The sequence below is a fragment of the Perissodus microlepis genome, chromosome 16, assembly GCF_051167445.1.
Source record: "Perissodus microlepis isolate ML-2025 ecotype Zambia chromosome 16, ASM5116744v1, whole genome shotgun sequence".
Lineage (NCBI taxonomy): Eukaryota > Metazoa > Chordata > Actinopteri > Cichliformes > Cichlidae > Perissodus > Perissodus microlepis.
Window position 1 is genome coordinate 35,056,056 of NC_140476.1, and position 21,521 is coordinate 35,077,576.

A 21,521-nucleotide genomic window follows, 5' to 3' on the forward strand; every position below is an offset into this window, starting at 1 on the left:
AGGTGTACGCATAGATTAGAAACATCTGCAAGTGAAATGAAGAAATGTTACTTTAAAGTATAATGTACAGTCGTGGCCAAAAGTTTTGAGAATGACACAAAATTAGTTTTCACAAAGTTTGCTGCTAAACTGCTTTTAGATCTTTGTTTCAGTTGTTTCTGTGATGTATTGAAATATAATTACAGGCACTTCATATGTTGAAAAATGCTTTTATCGAAAAATTACATGACATTTATGCAAAGAGTCAGTATTTGCAGCGTTGGCCCTTCTTTTTCAGGACCTCTGCAATTCGAATGGGCAAGCTCTCAATTAACTTCTGGGCCAAATCCTGACTGATAGCAACCTATTCTGTCATAATCACTTCTTGGAGTTAGTGGGTTTTTGTTTTTCCACCCGCCTCTTGAGGATTGGCCACAAGTTCTCAATGGGATTAAGATCTGGGTTTAGATCTAGATCTTAGTCTTAGATCTAAGATCTTAGTTTAGAGTTTACAGGCCATGGACCCACAATTTCAACGTTTGTTCCCCGAGCCACTTAGGTATCATTTTTGCCTTTGGGCACGGTGCTCCATCGTGCTGGAAAATGCATTGTTCTTCACCAAACTGTTGTTGGATTGTTGGAAGACGTTGCTGTTGGAGGGTGTTTTGGTACCATTCTTTATTCATGGCTGTGTTTTGGGGCAAAATTGTGAGTGAGCCCACTTCCTTGGATGAGAAGCAACCCCACACATGAATGGTCTCAGGATGCTTTAATGTTGGCATGACATACGACTGATGGTAGCGCTCACCTTTTCTTTACAGACAAGCCTTTTTCCAGATGCCCCAAACAATCGGAAAGAGGCTTCATCGGAGAATATGACTTGGCCCCAGTCCTCAGCAGTTCATTCACCATACTTTCTGCAGAAGATCAATGTTTTTTTTTTTTTGGGGGGGGGGAGAGAAGTGGCTTCTTTGCTGCCCTTCTTGACACCAGGCCATCTTCCAAAAGTCTTCGCCTCACTGTGCGTGCAGATGCGCTCACACCTGCCTGCTGCCATTCCTGAGCAAGCTCTGCACTGGTGGCACTCCGATCCCGCAGCTGAATCCTCTTTAGGAAACGATCCTGGCGCTTGCTGGACTTTCTTGGACGCCCTGAAGCCGTCTTAACAAGAATTGAACCTCTTTCCTTGAAGTTTTTGATGATCCTATAAATTGTTGATTTAGGTGCAATCTTAGTAGCCACAATATCCTTGCCTGTGAAGCCATTTTTATGCAACGCAATTATGGCTGCACACGTTTCTTTGCAGATCACCATGGTTAACAATGGAAGAACAATGATTTCAAGTATCACCCTCCTTTTAACATGTCAGGTCTGCCATTCTAACCCAATCAGCCTGACATAATGATCTTCAGCCTTGTGCTCATCAACATTCTCACCTGAGTTAACAAGATGATTACTGAAATGATCTCAGCAGGTCCTTTAATGGTAAATGGTAAATGGCCTGTATTTGTATAGCGCTTTCCTTGTCCCTAAGCACCCCAAAGCGCTTTACACTACATTCAGTCATCCACCCATTCACACACACATTCACACACTGGTGATGGCAAGCTACATTTTAGCCACAGCTGCCCTGGGGCACACTGACAGCAATGAAATGCAGTGGAAAGATTTTTTTGGGAATAAGTTAATTTTCGTGGCAAAGAAAGATGATGCAATTCATCTGATCACTCTTCATAGTATTCTGGAGTATATGCAAATTGCTATTATAAAAACTTAAGCAGCAACTTTTCCAATTTCCAGTATTTATGTAATTCTCAAAACTTTTGGCCACGACTGTAGGAAAGGAATATTTCCTTTTTTCCCCTTTTTTCCTCCATGATTATGTGAGGCCAGCAGCATAAGAAGAAAAACCCTGACCTTCCTCTCCCCAGTGTTTCCTCTAAAATGTTAATCAGAGGTGCATTTACATTCACCCGCTACTTTATTAGGTACACCTGTTAAATCTCTAATCAGCCAATCACACGGCAGCAGCTCACTGCATTTAGGCATTTAGACATGATGAAAAGAACCTGCTGAAGTTCAAAATGAACATCAGAATGATGAAGAAATGAGATTTAAGCGACTTTAAACATCGCATAGTTGTTGGTCTGAGTGTTTCAGAAACTTCAGATTGTTAAGTAATGAATATATAATCTTAAATGCTTATATGCTGATTATATTGGTTTATATAAGAGAGGCCCAACTCTTAGTACAGTTTGAGCCGAAAGGACTGACAGGAAATTACATGCTTTTGCAGAGCATGCTTTTGCAGGCAGAAAGTGAAACTAAGCAGAGTGTTTGATCGAAACTTAAAGTGTATGTGACGTCGAGAAGTACATAAATAACCTGGCTTCCTGTTTTCTGCTTGAGACTGGCTGATGTGAGCAGGCGTTTCTGTGTGTGCTCAGTCTCCATATCCCGGGATATGTAAAATTAAAGATCATTGTTTGAGTTTGACCACTTTGAGCCCTGTGTCTTTCTTGGCCGTTCAAGAATACAAAGAACAGAATTTAATACTTGGTGCCAATTCTTTTGCGGCTGATAAATAAAAGTAAAGTTTGGGGATATTTGACAAAATTTATTGTGATTAATTTTAGGGTGAAGTTAAAAGTTGTTGTGACGTATGTTTGAAGTTGGTGTGTTATATGTGTGGGTGTGTTACGTCAGCCAAGAAAAGAGATTAGATTAGGACATTTGGTCAGGGAATTTTATTCCCACATTGATTATAGGGTGGGACCCGGGCATCAGATAATAAACTGGCGGTTAGAGTCCACAGTGATGCTTCTAGAATTATTTAAATTGTAGGACGGAGACAGCGTTTCTCTAGGGGTGCAAAATGTTCTGAGTGTTATGGCTCCATCTTGCGGCGGACGCAATTCGGGTGATACCCGCGACAGATAGGGACAGTCGTTAATAATCATTGGCCAAGCACCACTTTTCTTGCACCGTTTGATCGACAGGGCGGGGTCCCGGCCTTGACCATTCAACGTGACTGACAGGTAAGATTTAAGTAAAGCTTTAAGGCGCAAGTGGGATACTTAGACGCTGGAAGTGGAGCTTCCTGTCGAGCCGCGGGAAGCAGTTATAAATTAATTAGGGCCTAGAAATTTGACCGCTATCGGAGAGGGCGTTCCCGAAGTGGGGTGATTGACCAGCAGGGTGGGCAAACCTGGGCCTTAGAGGCTTTTAAAGTGGTCGAAACGAAGTGAAGTTGTGATATGGTAATGGAAATAATTTATCTTGGCAGTCAGTGTCTTTTGTTATATATCAATGTGTGAATGTATAAGTGAAGTGTAAAATTGTTATTTGGATGAATGATTAAAGATGCACATTGTTTTGAGAGAAAAGGCGGTGTGTGTGAGACGATGATGAAACTATTGCGTGAATGATGCTACAAAACTGAAATGAAAGAATGGTGATATGTGTGGAAAATTGTTAATTGTGCCAAAAGACTTCTGCTAAGCCTGCTGAAGATTTTGATGTGAATGCTGGCAAATGCAAAGAGCTTAGTATATTTAAGTGTGTGTGTGTAATAAGGGTGCATTGGTTTTAGATTAAGACTTAGCCGAGTTACAGAGGGTTTATAGACTGTAAATATAAAATAACAGTTTGCTTAGGTTGTAAAAGCAGATGACAATTGAGTGAGATGAAAAGTGTGTGCGTAGGCAACCTGCAGTGTTTGTGTCTGGCAGGAAGTGAAGCAGAAAACTGTGAGCTTGTGACGTTGCAATATGAAAACAGAGGAATTAGAGACTGAATGTATTAAGACAGCAATGAAAATGATATTAATTGAATGTTTTAGTGTGTCAATACAGGTGGACTCTTCTCAACTTGAAAACATGAGTACAGCGGCAAAAGCATAGATTAACAGAATTGGGATGAAAACAGGCCAGGTTTTGGCTTAAAATTTGACAGCTTCACCTCTCATTGTCTCCTTATCCTGAGAAGGAGTTTAAAGGACAGTCAATCTCCTGATGAAGACAGAAGACAGACAGAACACCATGGACTTGAAGAATTAACAGCAGGCGAAAGACAGTGCAACTGAACTATAACACTGAAGACTCCAGCAGTAGCATGTAAGAAAGCACGTGATGCAACATGCACTGTGAATTACAGGCTGGGAAGAACAGTGGGATAAATGACTGTGGGAAAGCACTGGACACTGATTTTTAGGTTTGCCATGCTGGGAGTTAACCTAAAGGGAAAGACTGAAAAGATCAACTGAGAAGAAGAAACAGCTGACAGTGTTGGCTGGAGATTTTAAGGCCACACCGGACACCGTGAGAAGAGGGACAGGGACCAGTCAGAGGTGAAGCCAGGACGAGTTCGAGTGCAAGAATACAGGATATAATTGGATTGAAATTGAAGCCTGAACTCATGATGGTTTAGAGAATGTCTCAGTTTTGTTATTTTCAGGGCAAAGCAGACCTGGACCAATTTTCCACAAAGTTTTTATAACTTATGCATGTAATGACGCAAGAGGGGGCATCAGAAAACATGCCCTGATGCTATAAAGACAACTGCTGGTGTATTTTTGGGCGGAGATCGATGCTGTCTGCGTACAGTGTTCATCTCCCACGCGTGTGTTCATTAAAACATCGTTTGATCTAACCCTTCTGGACCAGTGTTGTGAGTTTGGATTCCTCCTGTGTCCCTCCTCGATATTTGAATCCATAACATGTACCATTACATTAAGAGGAGCAAATGAAATCAAAATATGTTGTATGAAGAACATGATTGATAACTGTTTTGTCTTAAGTTTTGTTATAACACAGGTATTACAAGTGGGAAATGTGAGTTTTAAAAATGAAGTTAGTGTTAACACACAGGTGTTGTTTCTAGGCAGCTCTGAATGGAGCCAGGAGTTTAAAAGATTTAACATGATGATTAAACTGATTTTCTTCCTAAACACGTTTGGAGGCCCGGGGCAATATACCCGAGAGGAGAATTGCTGAGGGTTTTAGAGAAATAATGTGACTAAGCTTTTCTTTTAATTTTATAAGAGGTGGTGAAATATTTTCAGTATTTTCAGTTTTAGTAGCTGGTCTTTAGCTTATTTGACACATGAGGTGTGTCATGAAGGGGTGATTTTGTGTTTAAGTTGAAATAAGGGGCTTTATGATCATGTTTGGACTTTCTGGGAGCTTGATAATTTAGCTATGATAAAACTTACGCATAAGTAATTGCTTTTATGCTTAAACTTAATTGATTGGAAATGTTTGTTTTCTCTTTGATATTTTAGTAGAATAAGCAGTTATAATGACTTAAAGTGCTCATGAAGAGATGATCTATTGTGAAAGGTGACAGGGTGTAAAAGGTCAATGAAGATGTTTGCAGAGACAGATAACATGTACTGCGAATTGTAGGTCAGAGTTAAGGCACATTCTGCTTGGCAACTTTCGCACTTGCAGAAGCAACAGTTTGTGTACAGGATGTTGATAATCAGATAAGAGGAGAAGAGAGTGAGCAACAGGAAACACCTGGAGGGACGTGACAGCGGCTCTTTAAGTGTGTTAAAGAATGTCAAAAGTGTCGCTTAAAGGATAGAGCCCAGAACATGATAGGTTGAACTAACTTTGAATAATTAAAAGAACAATTGATACGCATAGTAGACTAGTAAGGCGTAGTAGGGAAAGGTGTTTTGTTTCCTTTGCAGGACATTTCGGGACCACAGGGGTGACGAGACTCCAGGGAGCACCGGACCGAACGGAACCACCAGAGAGAGGCACCCAAAAGAAGCACAGAGCACCACAGTTGAATAAAATTTGTTGTTTAGGGTTAGTTCAAGAATACAAAGAACGAAATTTAATAAGATCTACTCGATTTTCCCACACAGCCATCTCAGTTTACAGAGAATCTCCTGAAAAACTGGAAAAATCTAATTAACAGGTCATTGGATAATATTTGAGGGTCTGCATTTTTGAATTTCATCATTTTTCATTTACATATTTTTTTTTCTTCTCTGATAACTCAGTCATGCGATTCTGACTTTAAAGTTTGTTTCATGTTGAACTCTGAGAGTGACCTCTGACCCTCACTGACTCAAACACCTCCAGATTCAGACCAATGATGCTTCCAGCCTTGCTAATTAGTTTATTGATTCTGCTCCACCTCTGCTGATTCAGACTGTCTTTATTGATTCATCAAACATGCTTGTATTGTAATTTTGATCCCTGTATATATTTTATATCCTCAAGTTGAGAAACAGTGGCAGATGGTCTGGTGCTCTCTATCAGCACTTCAACTACTTTCACAGTCTAGGAACGTCTCTGTCCACTACAGAATGTGAAATGCATCTGCTTGCAAGATTTCCTCTCAGTGATTATTTGAAGAATTGTAAAGGCCCACATTCAGAGACTTTTCAGCTTATAGACCTACATATGTGTAAGGATATAAATATTTTGTATAGTATGGTTATAGTGGACTCAGTTGGTTTTCCCGGTATCTGTCTAGTTTGTGTTTTCCTGTTTAAGTCACTGCTCTGTTTCAGTGACTCTGCTGTAACTGCAAAGAAAGGCATTCATTCATTCATCTTCCTCCTACAACACTAACACAAGTCAGTGTTTACATTTTCTCTCCATGTCCTCATAGATGTTATTAAATTTCATAATCATTAAGTAATGTTTTGACGGTACTTTTTTTTAGATACAGGTGTTAAGCTGAGATCTGATATCTGTCCATTGAGCCATTGCTACTCATTAATTACCCACCTTGGATGTTAAAGAAGTTAGCAGTGAGTTATTCCATATCACTACATCCTAAAAATTCATAACTAAAGGAACATCAAAATTAAGTCACAACAAACAGTTTTAAAAAAAGTGCTTATAGAATGCATCTTAATGGCTATGCTATGTATTCACATACATAGCATAGCCATAAAAGTGCTTATAGAATGCATCTTAATGGCTATGCTATGTATTCACATACAAAATTATGCTGACAGGTGATTTAACTTAGAAATATGATCTGAAAATTGTTATTTTCTTTGATTTTAATTTCAGACTTTTTAAAAACCTAAAGAAAACCTGGTGTATTTCTGAATAAAAAATCTACTGCTCTATTCTGATGATGGTAATGAACCAATTTGGACTCACCGAGCCTTTCTGCAGTTCCTCACAGCTGGAATCAGTCTCAGTCGTCCCCGTTTTGATGTGTTGTATTTCTGCAGGTCCAACTCATCCAGTACCTCCACTGACATCTGCAGCATGAAGGCCAGAGCTGAGCAGTGGATCTCAGAGAGTTCCTTGTCTGATCTGTTCTCTGACTTCAGGAACTCTTGGATGTCTTCATGTACTGAGAGGTCGTTCATCTCCATCAGACAGAGGAAGATGTTGATGCTTCTGTCAGGAGAGTTTTGATCACTATTCATCTTCTTTAGGCTGTTTATGGCTCTCTGGATGGCTTCTGGACTGTTCTCTGTCTGACCCAGCAGACCACCTAAGAGTCTCTGGTTGGACTCCAGACAGAGGCCATGAAGGAAGCGAACAAATAGGTCCAGGTGGCCATTTTTACTCTGGAGGGATTTTTTCATGACTCTCTTCAGGAAAACATTCAGAGATGACTCATTGTAGTCTATCCTCAGGAAGTCCACCACCACCTTTGCCGCCGTGTTGGTGAAACAGTGGAACATGTAGACTGCAGCCAGAAACTCCTGAATGCTCAGATGAACAAAGCAGTAGACTGGTTTCTGGAAGATCACACACTCTCTTTTGAAGATCTCTGTACAAACTCCTGAGTACACCGAGGCCTCTGTCACATCCAGACCACACTGCTCCAGGTCTTCTTGGTAGAACATGATGCTTCCTTTCTCCAGATGTTCAAATGCCAGCTTTCCCAGCTTCAGAAGAACTTCCCTGTCAGCCTCCGTCAGCTCATATGGACTCGTCTCATGTCCCTCATAGTAGTTTTTCTTCTTCCTCTTTGTCTGAACCAGCAGGAAGTGTGAGTACATGTCAGTTAGGGTCTTGGGAAGCTCTCCTCTCTGCTCTGTAGTCAAGGTGTGCTCCAGAACTGTAGCAGTGATCCAGCAGAAGACTGGGATACTACACATGATGTTGAGGCTTCTGGATGTCTTCATGTGGGAGATGATTCTGCTGGACAGCTCTTCATCACTGAATCTCCTCCTGAAGTACTCCTCCTTCTGGGCGTCGGTGAAACCTCGTATTTCTGTTACTCTGTCAACACATGTAGGAGGGATCTGATTGGCTGCTGCACGTCGGGAAGTTATCCAGATGAGAGCCGAGGGAAGCAGATTCCCCTGGATGAGGTTTGTCAGCAGCTCGTCGACTGATGACTTCTGTGTGACATCAGACAGCAGCTTCCTGTTGGTGAAATCCAATGAAAGCCTGCTTTCATCCAGGCCGTCAAAGATGAACAAAAGCTGAGAGACAGCCAGCTTCTCTGCTGTGACCTTCTGTAATGTTGGATGGAAAACATGGAGCAGCTCCAGAAGACTGTACTGCTCATCTCTGATCAGGTTCAGCTCCATGAATGAAAGCAGAACCACCACGCTGACATGTTGGTTCTCCAAGCCCTTTGCCCAGTCCAGAGTGAACTTCTGCACTGAGAAGGTTTTTCCAACACCAGCCACGCCGTTGGTCAGAACCACTCTGATGTGTCTCTGTTGGTCAGGTAAGGCTTTAAAGATGTCCTGGCACCTGATTGGAGTGTCATGGAGGGCGTCCATCTTGGAAGCTGTCTCCAGCTGCCTCACCTCATGTTGGGTATGAACCTCTTCACTCTGTCCCTCTGTGATGTAGAGCTCAGTGTAGATCCTGTTGAGGAGGGTTCTACTTCCTGTTTCATCACTTCCTTCAGTCACACATTCAAATCTCCTCATCAGACTGATCTTATGTTCATCTAAAACCTCCTGCAGACCAACATTTGCTGAAAGAAAGAAAAACAATCAGACTAAAGAGAAAGAAAACTCTTAAAGGTCGGAACAACACAACAAGAGGTCCAGTTTTCAGCAGACAGATGTTCAGTCTTACGTTGTACACAGCTGCTCTGACTGGCTGTCTGCAGTCCAGCTAAGGTTCTGGATCTTTCTCCACACTGGGGACAGGAGAAGTCTCCTGATGAAGCAGACTGGTCCCAGTATGAGGAGATGCACTGTCTGCAGAACCAGTGTCCACAGCTGGTAGAGACTGGATCGTTCAGGACGTCCTGGCACAAAGCAGAGCATGAGAGCTGCTCCTCCTCACAAACACCACTCCTCTTCCTCTCTCTGTGAACACATTTATTGATCACTAAAATCATTTACTGACTGCTGCAAAAAAAAAAAACACATCCAAATTTAAGAGATTATAACCATAGATAGTGGTTAGACTACACGCCTTTGGAGCAGAGGACCGCAAGTTCGATTCCTGGGGTGTCTGTATCCAGTAAGGGTCCTAAGGCTAGACCCCCTATGCTAAGCAAGCCTACCGCAGACATGACCGAAGGCATGCTGCTTTGGACGTCGCCCGGATCAACAAGGTCCATGTCAGGTGTTGAGGAACCAGGGCACCCTGACGAGAAGTGGGCTACTGGAACAAGAAGGCATCAGTGGGCAAGAGACGAAAACAGGGCGTTGTTGGAATGCTACTACGCAAGTAACCCTGGCGGGAGGGGTTACATGAATAGGATGAGGGACCTATGGATTCTTCGATACCCAACATCCACAATGACAGCTCAGTGTTTCAACATTCGAAAGACGGGACTGCTCTCACAGCTAGAGATTGACGAGGTACAACATAAATGCTACGGCAAGGGGGGAGATCATCACCCCTACCCGAGATTGGGTACCAAGCCCCAAGTGCGATAGGAGAAGGATCGTTGAGTGCGAGAGGAACTGACCTGAAAGACAGGATCATGGCCAAGCTTGAAACCTGGACCCCCCGTAGCCGGTTACCAAGATTACGTGAAGTACCCTCAGAAGGTCTGCTAGATGATGTTAATGCAGCACTACGGACAATACCTACAACCACGATTACCGAAACTAACAAGCTGATCTACAATACGGCAGCAGTGATCAGTGAGATGCTTGGCTACAAGTTGAACAGCCAAGATCAAGGAGGTTAGCCAACTATTGCCTAAAGAACTAAGGAACACGAGAAGCTCGAGAAATACCAAAGCTCAGAGAAGAGCTCGAGAAGATGTGGATGGTGAAGGTGACGGTGGTCCCAGTGGTAATCAGAGCACTAGGTGCAGTGACTCCCAAGCTAGGTGAGTGGCTCCAGCAGATCCCGGGAACAACAGCGGAGATCTCTGTCCAGAAGAGCGCAGTCCTAGGAACAGCTAAGATACTGCGCAGGACCCTCAAGCTCCCAGGCCTCTGGTAGAGGACCCGAGCTTGAAGGATTGACCGCCCACACGGGCGAGTGGGGATTTTTTTTTTTTAAAGCTAGCCTTGGCCAAATGTTTTGAGAATGACAGAAATATTAGTTTTCACAGCTAAACTTGCTGCTAAACTGCTTTTCCATCTTTATTTCAGTTGTTTCTGTAGGGGACTGGCGACGGCTCCCGGGCCTAGCAGATCCCCAAAGAAGGCATCCCCTAGGAGCACTAATAACTGCGCGATACGAAGGTCGAAGACGTCAGCGGAATTGATTCGACTTTTTTATACAGCAAAGAGTCACAGTGACAGACACCTCGAGACTCTGCAATGATATCTCGAGGAAAACCCAACAATCATATGACCCCCTATGAGCAAGCACTTTGGTAACAGTGGGAAGGAAAAACTCCCTTTTAAAAGGAAGAAACCTCCGGCAGAACCAGGATCAGGGAGGGGCGGGGCCATCTGTTCAAGTTCAAGTCCAAATTTTATTCGCCACATGCAGTGGCAGGTTGCCCTGCAGTGGAATGAACCCGCCCCCGACCATACACACACAACACAGACATCACATGGGGATACAAGTCAGAGAACGGTTGCATTACAGAAAAAACACTGAAATGTACACTACAAAGGGAAAGTACAAGAAGAAAAAAAGAGACCTCTACTCATGCTGGGCTATAGGAGGACAGCATAAGAACAGGAAACAAAAAAACTCCTCTGCACAGAAAGCACATAAATGTCCACAGTACAACATTATAGAGCACGTGACCAGCAACAGGGTTGGGTAGGGGATAAGGAGTAATCCCAGGCAACACAGCAGCCATCCTGCCACTGCGCCGACTCTCCAGCTCGGGCCCAGACCCGCCGCGTGTTCCCAGGAGGCAACAAGCATCGAAGGCATTGGAAGGGGAGGGGGGATGTGTGAGTGCTTATCAGTGTAAGTGTATGTGTGTGCGTATCCATAGTTCAGCTGAGACAGTGTCATCCGCCCTATCAGGCTAAGTAAACAGTCTACCAGCCAACCCAGGTGGCCTTGCATACAGTGGGAAGAACAGTCAACACACAGTCGTTATCAGGGAGTTTTTGGTCGGCTCCAGCCTTGAGCCCACAGCTGGCGCCGAGGGGGTATCCGCATTATGATGTTGATGTTGTTGATGTTGTTGATTTTTCTTTTATGCGAGCAGCATAAAGAATTTCAAAGCTGTTCTTTAACACTCCAACACTGGTCTCTCAATCTCATGAGCTTCTCCATGATGTTATCAAACTTGCGCTCCGTGGTCTTGTCATTCTTGTGCTCAGAGAGCCGATTCTGAGAACTCATGACTGCAGTGAGCTGTTCCACGATGTAATCCAACTTTCGCTCAGAGGTGTTATTCTGAGCGGACTTCTCCTTGATGTAACCCAATATACGCTCAGAGGTGTTATTCTGAGTATTCACGGCAGCCGTAAGCTTCTCCAAGGTCTTAACCATGCTGCACTCAGTGAGCCCATTCTGAGAAGTTGCGCCTCGTCCCATTGTTTCAATCCCAGTGGGCAGCCTTGGGGGGGTTTGAACAGCTGGTTCTTCTTTCTTAATTCTCCGATAAGCCAGGGCCAAGCCAGCTCCGATCAGCAAGAACCCTGTTATCATGGTTCCGAATAGGTAGATATCTTCAGCATCCTGGCACACGACCCTCCATTTCTGCCACCCGTCCATCGTGTATCCGGCAGGGAAAGTCCCTCCAGGGCCCTCGGGCTCTCCCGAGCCCAGAATTCTTGTTGAGAAAAGGGTGTCAATAGCATTCAGAGACCAGTTGATCAAATCCATAATTCTCTTTTAGGTTTTAGAAACAGACTGTGAGAGAGTGTTCCAGGGAAAAGTAATACACACGAGACAAGACAAGGACACAAGAGGCTAAGCACGGAAGATAAAGGGAAGGAGGAGAGGAGAAAAGTGCGACTGCCTTCGCCCAGAGCCAAACGAGCAATCTGCCGCGACCGGTTGAGGAGAGAGAAGGAGAAGAGGACAAAGACGAGCACACGGAGATTGCACGGAGAGGGAACGTCGCTCCATGGTGTGGAGTGGATGAACTTGGACAATTCAGGAGGAATGGCAGGAGAAGAGATCCAAGGAAGTTGCAAACAAAGAGAAAAATCTTAATGGATGAATGAGGGGAACCCTCAATCGGGTAGTGACGTGGCTCGACTTTCAGCTGAAACTCTGACAGAAAAGAATGCTGGATTTGAGATTTGAGGTAGGGCTTGACTTCTCGACAAGCTTGTGAGCTTGTCTTTGAGTAAAAGATGGAGAGGGGGGTGCTTAGCGGGTTAATTAATTTGGATAGGGTAGCAATTATGACTGAGCTGATTTCTGAATTAACAGAAGTGACAGCAGCAGCTTGGGAAGACTGATTAGAGGAAAATAATGTCTATAATAATAACCCCCAAAATCATCAGAGAGCAGATTGCGAGTCCATTGGACTTCGTGGCAGATGATAAGCTGTTCAGACGTAGTCAGAACCATGAGTCGACTTAGAGAGGGGTCTCGAATGATTGTGTCGAGGGTGGATGCCTGATGGTGCTAGTGATAGCACATGAGAAATGAAGGGACACCATGAAGAATTATGCACGCGACGCAGTTTGGGTGTCTTAAAAGAAGTGATAGAGGACAGAACCTGGCATCTCGGTGCCACGAAGGTTTACCGTTGCTTTGCAAAGGCTCCTGCCAAAACTGGCATCTTGGTGCTGGAAGCATGCTGCTGCATTTTCAAATGAGGAATGAAGAGAGAACCTGGCATCTCAGTGCAACTCTATATTAGAAAGCGCGCTGCTGTGTTTGCGAATGAGGGATAAAGAAGAACCAGACATCTTTGTGTCAATCTTGATATTCCATTCGTAAAGGAGGGACAGAGGAAGAGAACCTGGCATTGTGGTGCGGAAAGCATGCTGCTGCATTTGCGAATGAGGGATTAACCCTTTAAGACCTACCATAGAACCAAGTCCGCCAGAGCTTATATTATATTTTTACATGTTGTAGTGCCATTTTTGGGAGCATTTCAAGTTTCTATACATCAATACAACCATTATAGACCAAATTGTAATAATATGTATGCATTAAGTGCATAGAAATTACATAAATTGCAAGAAAGTGCAGTAAACTACAAAAAAATTAAAAATCGTTTTTGTTTTTTTAACATATATTTCTAGTTAGAGAAATTGCAGAGGTTTATCCGTCAAAACTGTAAATACAAAAAAGTTGCACAAAATAGGGAATTTAGTTTGAGTGTCTTCATAGTTTTATTTTTGAAATACACCAATTTTTATATACTGCAGGAAAAACGAAAATAAATATTATAGTGCAAATTTGCAAAAAAGCAGCATATGCATCAAAATAAACTATTTCCAGCAGTGCAATTTTAGTTCTAAGCATCCCAGAAATGACACAGAAAGTCATAAAGTCAAACATTACTTTTAAAAAAACCAGTATAAGCTCATCACGGGTTATGGGCAACCGTAGCTCAGGGGGTTGGGAAGCGTATCTGTAACCGGAAGGTCGCCGGTTCGATCCCCGGGCTCTCTGTCCTCTTTGTTGTGTCCTTGGGCAAGACACTTTACCCTACCGCCTACTGTTGTTGGCCAGAGGGGCCGATGGCGCGATATGGCAGCCTCGCTTCTGTCAGTCTGCCCCAGGGCAGCTGTGGCTACAACCGTAGCTTGCCTCCACCAGTGTGTGAATGTGAGAGTGAATGAATAGTGGCATTGAAAAGCGCTTTATAAATCCAATCCATTATTATGAGGCCCTGATGGTAAAAGACTACATTTCCGCGAAAATGACATCACTTCCGGTTTCGGCCAGGTAATGGCGGACATGTGATAGTTCACGCTGACGTCTATTCTAACGTAGGAAGGGGTATGAACAGCTGATCGGATCGGCAAAGCGTGTTTCTGGAATATTATGTTTTTGTTGCTGCAAGCGTTTTTTATGCAGTTTTTGCAAAGCCATATGTGGAAGGAAACTGTGACCTAGGACAAGCTGATGGCATAAGATGTAAGTACAACTCCTCCGGTTTCATATGCAAAAAAAATTATTGCGCTAGCTTACGTGGTTGCTGTTCTACAAGGATTTAAAAGTAGTTGCGCAAAACGGAGCGTGCCCGCTCTGACCGGTTTTAAAGGGTTAAGAGAGAACCTGGCAACCCGGTGCCGATGTTTGCCATAGAGTTTAGCCGAGTAGGCAAGAGGCTGGGAACCTGGCAATTCGGTGCCGAGGTTTGCTGCAGAAATTTGCAAAGGAGGGAAAAGAACCCACCCACCACTTCAACCACACTCTAGATCTTGTTTTAACATATGGCCAGGAAAGGCGACTGGAAGTGAATGTTATTCTCCTTAACCACCTTCTTTGCTGCCGCATATTCTCTTTTTCTTCCTTGTATCTCCGGGGCATAATCATTGTCCACATATATCCTAGTGCCTTGAAAATCACACTCTAGATATTGTTTTAACATATGGAATTGAAACTGTACATTTAACAGTGTTTCCTGAAAATCCTCTGCTGTCTGATCATTTCCTGTTAACACTTAGATTTACAATAATTAATTACACAGCAGTGGGGAATAGACTTTATCACAGTAGATGTCTTTCTGAAAGCGCTGTAACTAAGTTTAAGAATAATCCACCCACTGTTATCGTCTTCAATGCCCTGTACCAACATAGAGCAGAGCAGCTATCTGAACGCTACCCCAACAGAGGTCGATCATCTTGTTAATAATTTTACCTCCTCACTACGTATGACTCTGGATACTGTAGCTCCTGTGAAAACTAAGGTCTCAAATCAGAAGTACCTGACTCCGTGGTATAATTCTCAAACACGTAGCCTAAAGCAGATAACTCGTAAGCTGGAGAGGAAATGGCGTGTCACAAATTTAAAGGATCATCATTTAGCCTGGAGAAATAGTTTGCTGCTTTATAAGAAAGCCCTCCGCAAAGCCAGAACATCTTACTATTCATCACTGACTGAAGAAAATAAGAAAAACCCCAGGTTTCTCTTCAGCACTGTAGCCAGGCTGACAAACAGTCAGAGCTCTGTTAAGCCAACCATCCCTTTAACGTTAACTAGTAATGACTTCATGAACATCTTCACAAATAAAATTTTTATCATTAGAGAAAAAATTACCAATAATCATCCCACAGATGTAATATTATCTACAGCTACTCTTAGTACCATTGATGTTAAGTTAGACTCTTTTTCTCCAATCGATCTTTCTGAGTTAACTTTAATAATTATGATTATCATAATTAAATTATCATGACGATGGAGAACAATAAAGAGTATGGAGCTAGCGACAGATTTCCAGCTTGCAATAAAAAAGTGTTAGAAGCAAGGGCGTAGATTTGGCATGGACGGAAGGGACATGTCCCCACCAATATCCAGCGATTATTGAATTGTCCCCACCAATAATTTGATCTCTTAGAGTAAAGAAAAATAAACCCGATAGAAAGAAAAAAAAAGATCTGTCAACGTCTCATTCACCTAGCGGTGCAGAAAGACTTAAATTACGTTCTTACTGGAGTCCTACCTCATGTGACAAATATGGCCAATGTGATTGGCTGTGCCTTTCAGGGAGCTCTGTTTAGTTTTAGCAGCGGCAAGCCTGCGCTGTGAGGGCCTGCAAGGAGGAGAGGAGGATGGCAGCAAAAAGGAAGAACCTGGATTGAAAAAAATATTTTTCAAAGAAACCTGTAAGTCACTTAAAGTCAAGTTTACTCATAAAATGTGTCCGTCACAATAACGTTACAGGCTATGCTAGGCTTTGGTCTAAAATTGTATGTATCCACGAATAACGTGTTTTTGAAACTAACTGCACAACCCGCAGCACTATTAGTTATCTCAGGCTACGTCCACACGTACACGGGTATTTTTGAAAATGGCGATATTGCTTTTTTTTTTTTTTAAATCCCGTCCACATGTAAACGCAAAAATGAAGGAAAATGCTGCTAGGAACATGCCAAAGCAGCAGGTGGTGATATATTCCTAACCGTGTAGAAATGTTGGCGAATCAGAAGTCTAGAAGCCTCGGTGGAAAAGAGTAAACAAAGATGGCGCGTAGAAGCAGAAAAGAGTCCTGTGTGGAGGGACAGTAACTGTGTGTGTATATGTAAGCATTTAAACACCTCAGATTAACAGTATTAACAGTATTTTGTCTAAGTCCGCCATTGTAGAAATTCATTTTACCGAAACAATAACAATAATAACAATAACGAGGCGCACAATGAGACGTCAAAAAATGCGCACACCTTTGACACTGCGTTTTCTCCATTTTCCTCATCCACACATAAATGCAAAAACTGAGTTTTCAAAAATATCCACCCTGGCAGACGTTTTTAAAAGTCTCCGTTTTCAGTGACCGAAAACGCCATTTACGTGTGGATGAAAGGTGCAAACGCATAGAAAAATCTGCGTTTTCAAAAATACCCCGGTACGTTTGGAAGTAGCCTCAGTCTCCCAGAGCAGCATTTCTAATTTTGATTGAAACTGTCAGAGAAAATGTCAGCCTCGAGCAAGCCATGATATTAGTTTACAGAGGCTTTTAAAATTATATGTCTTACGTTAAAATGTTGGTGACACAATAATTTCATCCTAATAGTACTGATATATTCATATGGTTAATTTTTGAGACAAAATATCATGAGGTAGTCATGATTTTGCAAATATTCCACCTTGTAGTGCAGTTTGCATATATTGTTTTAAAAATGCACTCACCCTACAAACATTACTGATGAGTCAAGATCTGCGCAAATTGACAGAAACACTGAAGCAGCTACCCATTTTATTCTTATTGTCATGTATGTCCTATTTGTCAGGTTACAGAAGAACCAACACAAAGCTCAGAGAGCAATGGTGATACAAGATCACAGGTGAAATTGGATAATGACTTGGTGGTTCATGTACGCAAGTATATTTCTCCTTTTTTTTTATCAAGAAGCAAAGACAAAAGGGGGAAAAAAAGAAACAGGGCAGGGTTCGGTGGTTGAATCATCTGTCCCCACCAATGCCAAAACTAGTGATGTGCGATACCACTGATTTCCTTTCCCATCCCATACCAAGTAACATTCAGGGTGATATCGACGATACTGATCCGATACCAATACTTTGAACAAAAACTTATTTTATTTATTGTATCTCAAATTATAGCATTGTAATGATTACAGGACATCAGATTACTTGTTCTTATCACTTAATAATGCAGAGTTCATCATATAGAAATAAAAAAAACCTGAAGTTGTGGCTATTTGAACACCTTGCCTGCCTGCAGCACTAAAGGACTCCGTGAGAGACGTCTGTCTCGCCCTACCAGCACCTGTCCCTCTCCTCCTCTTCAGTTCGCCTCAACATACGCTCGTCATATTCTGTGATATGATTTACTCTGAGGTGTTTGACAAGGTTAGTGATGTTGCCACAACCATATATGCCAACCTTCCGGGAAATCCCGAATTTAAGTGCCCCTCCCGAAAATCTCCCGGAGCCACCATTCTCCCGAATTTCTCCCGATTTTCCATCCGGACAACAAAATTGAAAAACCATATCGCAGAATTCATAGCGCGGCCCAGCCAATTCCAGTTTCCAACAATGAAAGCAGCTGCTTAGTTTTAATATTACTCTTATGTCTCTTTCTGGGTCACAAAAAAAACTTTTAACATATTTTCAGGTGAGAATGTAGCTGTGTAAACTTCAAATATCTGACACATCATTTTCAAACCCCCGCGGTCTTTCGCTACTCCGGTTAAACATGATATATAAGTCACTTTGATAACTTAAAAATGTTATTGTTTGGCTTTTTCCGTGTTTTATTTGTTCGTGGGTAAATCGGTTTGGCTGAGATTAAAGTTATTAGATTAGATTAAATTAAATTTAACTTTATTAATCCCTCAGGATTGTTCCTCCGGGGTTTTCACACAGCTGAATAAATGTCAAACAGAAAACTAATTAAACGAAGTGTGAGACGGTCGAGAGTTTACGTCAGTGCCCGGTTATATTTTAGATAGCAAGGAGCTATAGAGGTTTTTAGAGTACGCTTGGGGAGTGTGATTGTGTGTACAGTGTCTCTTTATGTCTGTCTCCACATCGGGTGAGTGTTGAGTAATTGCATATTAGAGCATGAGGGTGGGAATGGATGTTTGTATCTGTGTGTGCCTGTATGTCTGTGTCTATATGTCAGGTTGGGTATCAGACGCCACCTCTCTGGGGACATCTCAGGCCCTCTAAGGTATGGAGGCCTATCTCCACCCACCACTCCCCCTGCCAGTGGCAGACGCCCTCAGACATCGGTGCGTTGGTGGTTCTTTGTGTCCGGAGATGGGCGCCCAGGTACACACCGGCTCACTCCTTGGTGGCTGCTTATCGGGGCCTGGAGCCTGGGGCTCGCTTGGGCCACTTCGGGGTGGGGTGCCCTCGGCCTCGTCACTGCAACCCCCCCTGGCTTCTGCTCCGCGGCTGCTGAGTGACCCCTCATCTGGGACTCTCCTCAGCTCCTTCTGGGATAGTGGCGCAGCTGCCCCTCTGTTGGTCTTCCTTGGTCTCTTGTGTTCTGGGGGCCTCTGGATGTCTGGAGTCTTGATCTCCTCCATACCTGCTTCATGCCCTGGAGGACGGGGCTGTGCCCCCCCCACACACACACCCTCTAACAGATCATTACATGAAGGAACCTTTTAAAAACAAGCGCGTCCATGCTCACAGGTGTACACACGGGTGCTCACACACACAAACTACACCTTTTTGGCTCCTACCTCAAAGCACACTGTGTGCTGTCGATCTTACGTGCTGCACAATAATGTTTAATATTTAGTATTTACTGTTATATTCCCATATATCATCGTGATGTTGTTTATTGTATTGCTCTCGTTTTCTTCTGCTTGTTTTCTTTTCTCTTTCTCAACAGGTGATCCAGGTGATTGATATATGTTTTTTTTGTCTGCTAATTTAGTTGGTTTTTGGTTTTTTTGCCCTTTATCCCCGTCCCTCTTCTCCGCTGTCTTTTCCCCCTCTTCCTTTCTCCCTTTTCTTTTCCTCATTCAAGTCTGTCCCGTATCTAGCAAATGAAAATAAAAAGATAAATAAAATAAACAATAAAAGGTGAATCAAATAGACCATTACGGCAAGGCTGGGATGGTCAATTTGGTAAAGTAAATCCGTTGGGCATCTTTCCTCGCCTTTAGACAAAAAAAAAAAAAAAAAAATAGATAGCAAGGAGCAGACGGCAGAGTTTCACTCCACCAAGGGAGCTCGTGCCGTACTACCTTGCTTTCTTTACACTGCCAAGGCCGGGTCCTCGGGTGGAAGCAGCCTCTGAATTTGGACACCCCCGCTGTTTCCGGGCCGGCCAATAATAACGGTGACATTTAACGGATTTTATCCGATAAATAAACACTGTAAAATGTATTTATCACCCCCCCCCCCCAACAGCCCTTTTGAATTGCCTCCCTAATTCTGAGGTCTCAAGGTTGGCAAGTATGGCCACAACACCTCACACTTGGAGCACTTTTTTGCCACATGTATCGCAAACCACTTCTCAGCTGTTTGTGGAGGTAAAATACGTCCACACATGACTCCAATTACGCTCAGCCATTGTTGTGAGTGTGCACGCCAAGGGGCTGCGAGACATTTATACAGCCGTATTTTGCACATGACTATGAAAGGCGGAAGAGGAAGTAGTTCCTTTGAATGTAGATATTTCAGGATCGATCCGCACATCACTAGCCAAAACCAAATCTACGCCCTTGGTTAGAAGGATGGAGCATGGAGCTGAGCTTCCTCCTGCTACCTGGCGCTGGCGGGTGGGTGGAGCTACGAAGTACGTTGTAGGCGGGCGACCTCGCTGGTTTTCACTTAAGTAGCAGGCGGCCGGAGATAAGACGACTGAATGGATGGACGTAGCAGCAGTGGTGTGTCTAGAAATTTTTTGTTGGGGGGGCCAGGTAGGGGCACAGATTTGGAGAAGGGTGGCAGATGTAATTGGCAGATGATGATAAAAAAAAAAAGAAAATCTACCAACCGTTAACCACAATTCAATATATAATATATATAGGTTATATATATCCCTATAAACCTAATAACCGAATGCGCTTTTAACTCTTATTAGAATGAGATTTTAACCACTACAGTGCAAAGTTTTTAGATACTGTGTTGATGAAATACAAGAGATACAATCAGTGCTTTGTCAGTGTTTATTCAGCATTCAAGGACAGCAATATTTGGATAGTATTTTACTGATATATATATATATAGTGCACATATGTTTTGGGCAAAAACATTTTTGAATATTAAAATACGAACATTTTTAACATACGATTGGCAAATTAGCCAATGCAAAACTTCATCTGCCTATTAAAAAATAGAAGATAATCTTCTCATAAACTGGTGTTTGATTTTGAAACAGGAAAAAAGTGGTAAAACAAATGAAAAGACTAACATTTGAATGAAATCTGAAAGCAAGTAAATACTTTCTATACTTTCATTTGATAATGTTTTCAGTATAAATTGTGCAAAAATAAACCTCTTGAACTTTTAATAAGAGTGCGTTACATGTTAGGAAGACAAGAAGTACAAAAACATTTGTAAACAGCAGCACTTGCAGTTGCAAAATATTTATGTTTTGAAAGTGAACATTTACTCAAGTACCTACTCTATGCTTCATCAAATAATATCAGTGGTTTAGAATAGGTGGATCATTAGATAAAAAAAACATGTTATTCAAAGCAGGATTTTGTTTTACTTTCCAATTATGTGCCACAATACATATATTTGCTTAGTTAATTATTTATTCCCAAATAGTAGGATTTGTCCCCTATGGATCGGTTTAACAATTGGCAATATAAACATCCCTTTCTTGCATTTTCCTTATTCATTATCACACATACTTTCATTTGTAGAACTCACAGGTGACAATGATTATTGCTGCTCAGTCCACCTTTCCCTGACAACTTTCCTGATGTATGACCTTGACTGGAAGTCAGGGATGTCAGATTCTGGCCCTCATGGACCCCTATCCTGCACGTTTTAGATGTTACCTATACCAACATAGCCAATTCAAATAAAATAACCCCCAAACACCTAGTTGTGCACAAGTCTGTAAATTATTCTTTAAATCAGCTGTGTTAAAGTATGGAAACGTCTGAAACCGGGAGGACAGGAGCCTTGAGAATCAGAACTGCA

At 42.5% G+C, this 21,521-nt stretch overlaps 1 protein-coding gene across 3 annotated transcripts in view; it reads right to left on the reverse strand.

Moving 5' to 3' along the window:
- LOC146371313 (NACHT, LRR and PYD domains-containing protein 3-like) overlaps window positions 1–21,521 on the reverse strand; it is a 59,445-nt gene that overhangs the window by 31,799 nt on the left and 6,125 nt on the right. For all 3 annotated transcript variants that reach the window (XM_084907807.1, XM_084907806.1, XM_084907805.1), the window contains 2 exons: window positions 9,009–9,244; window positions 7,113–8,904 (listed from right to left, as the gene is read on the reverse strand). In XM_084907807.1, the coding sequence (XP_084763933.1) occupies window positions 7,113–8,904; window positions 9,009–9,244 (2,028 nt within the window). The remainder of the gene's footprint in view (window positions 1–7,112; window positions 8,905–9,008; window positions 9,245–21,521) is intronic.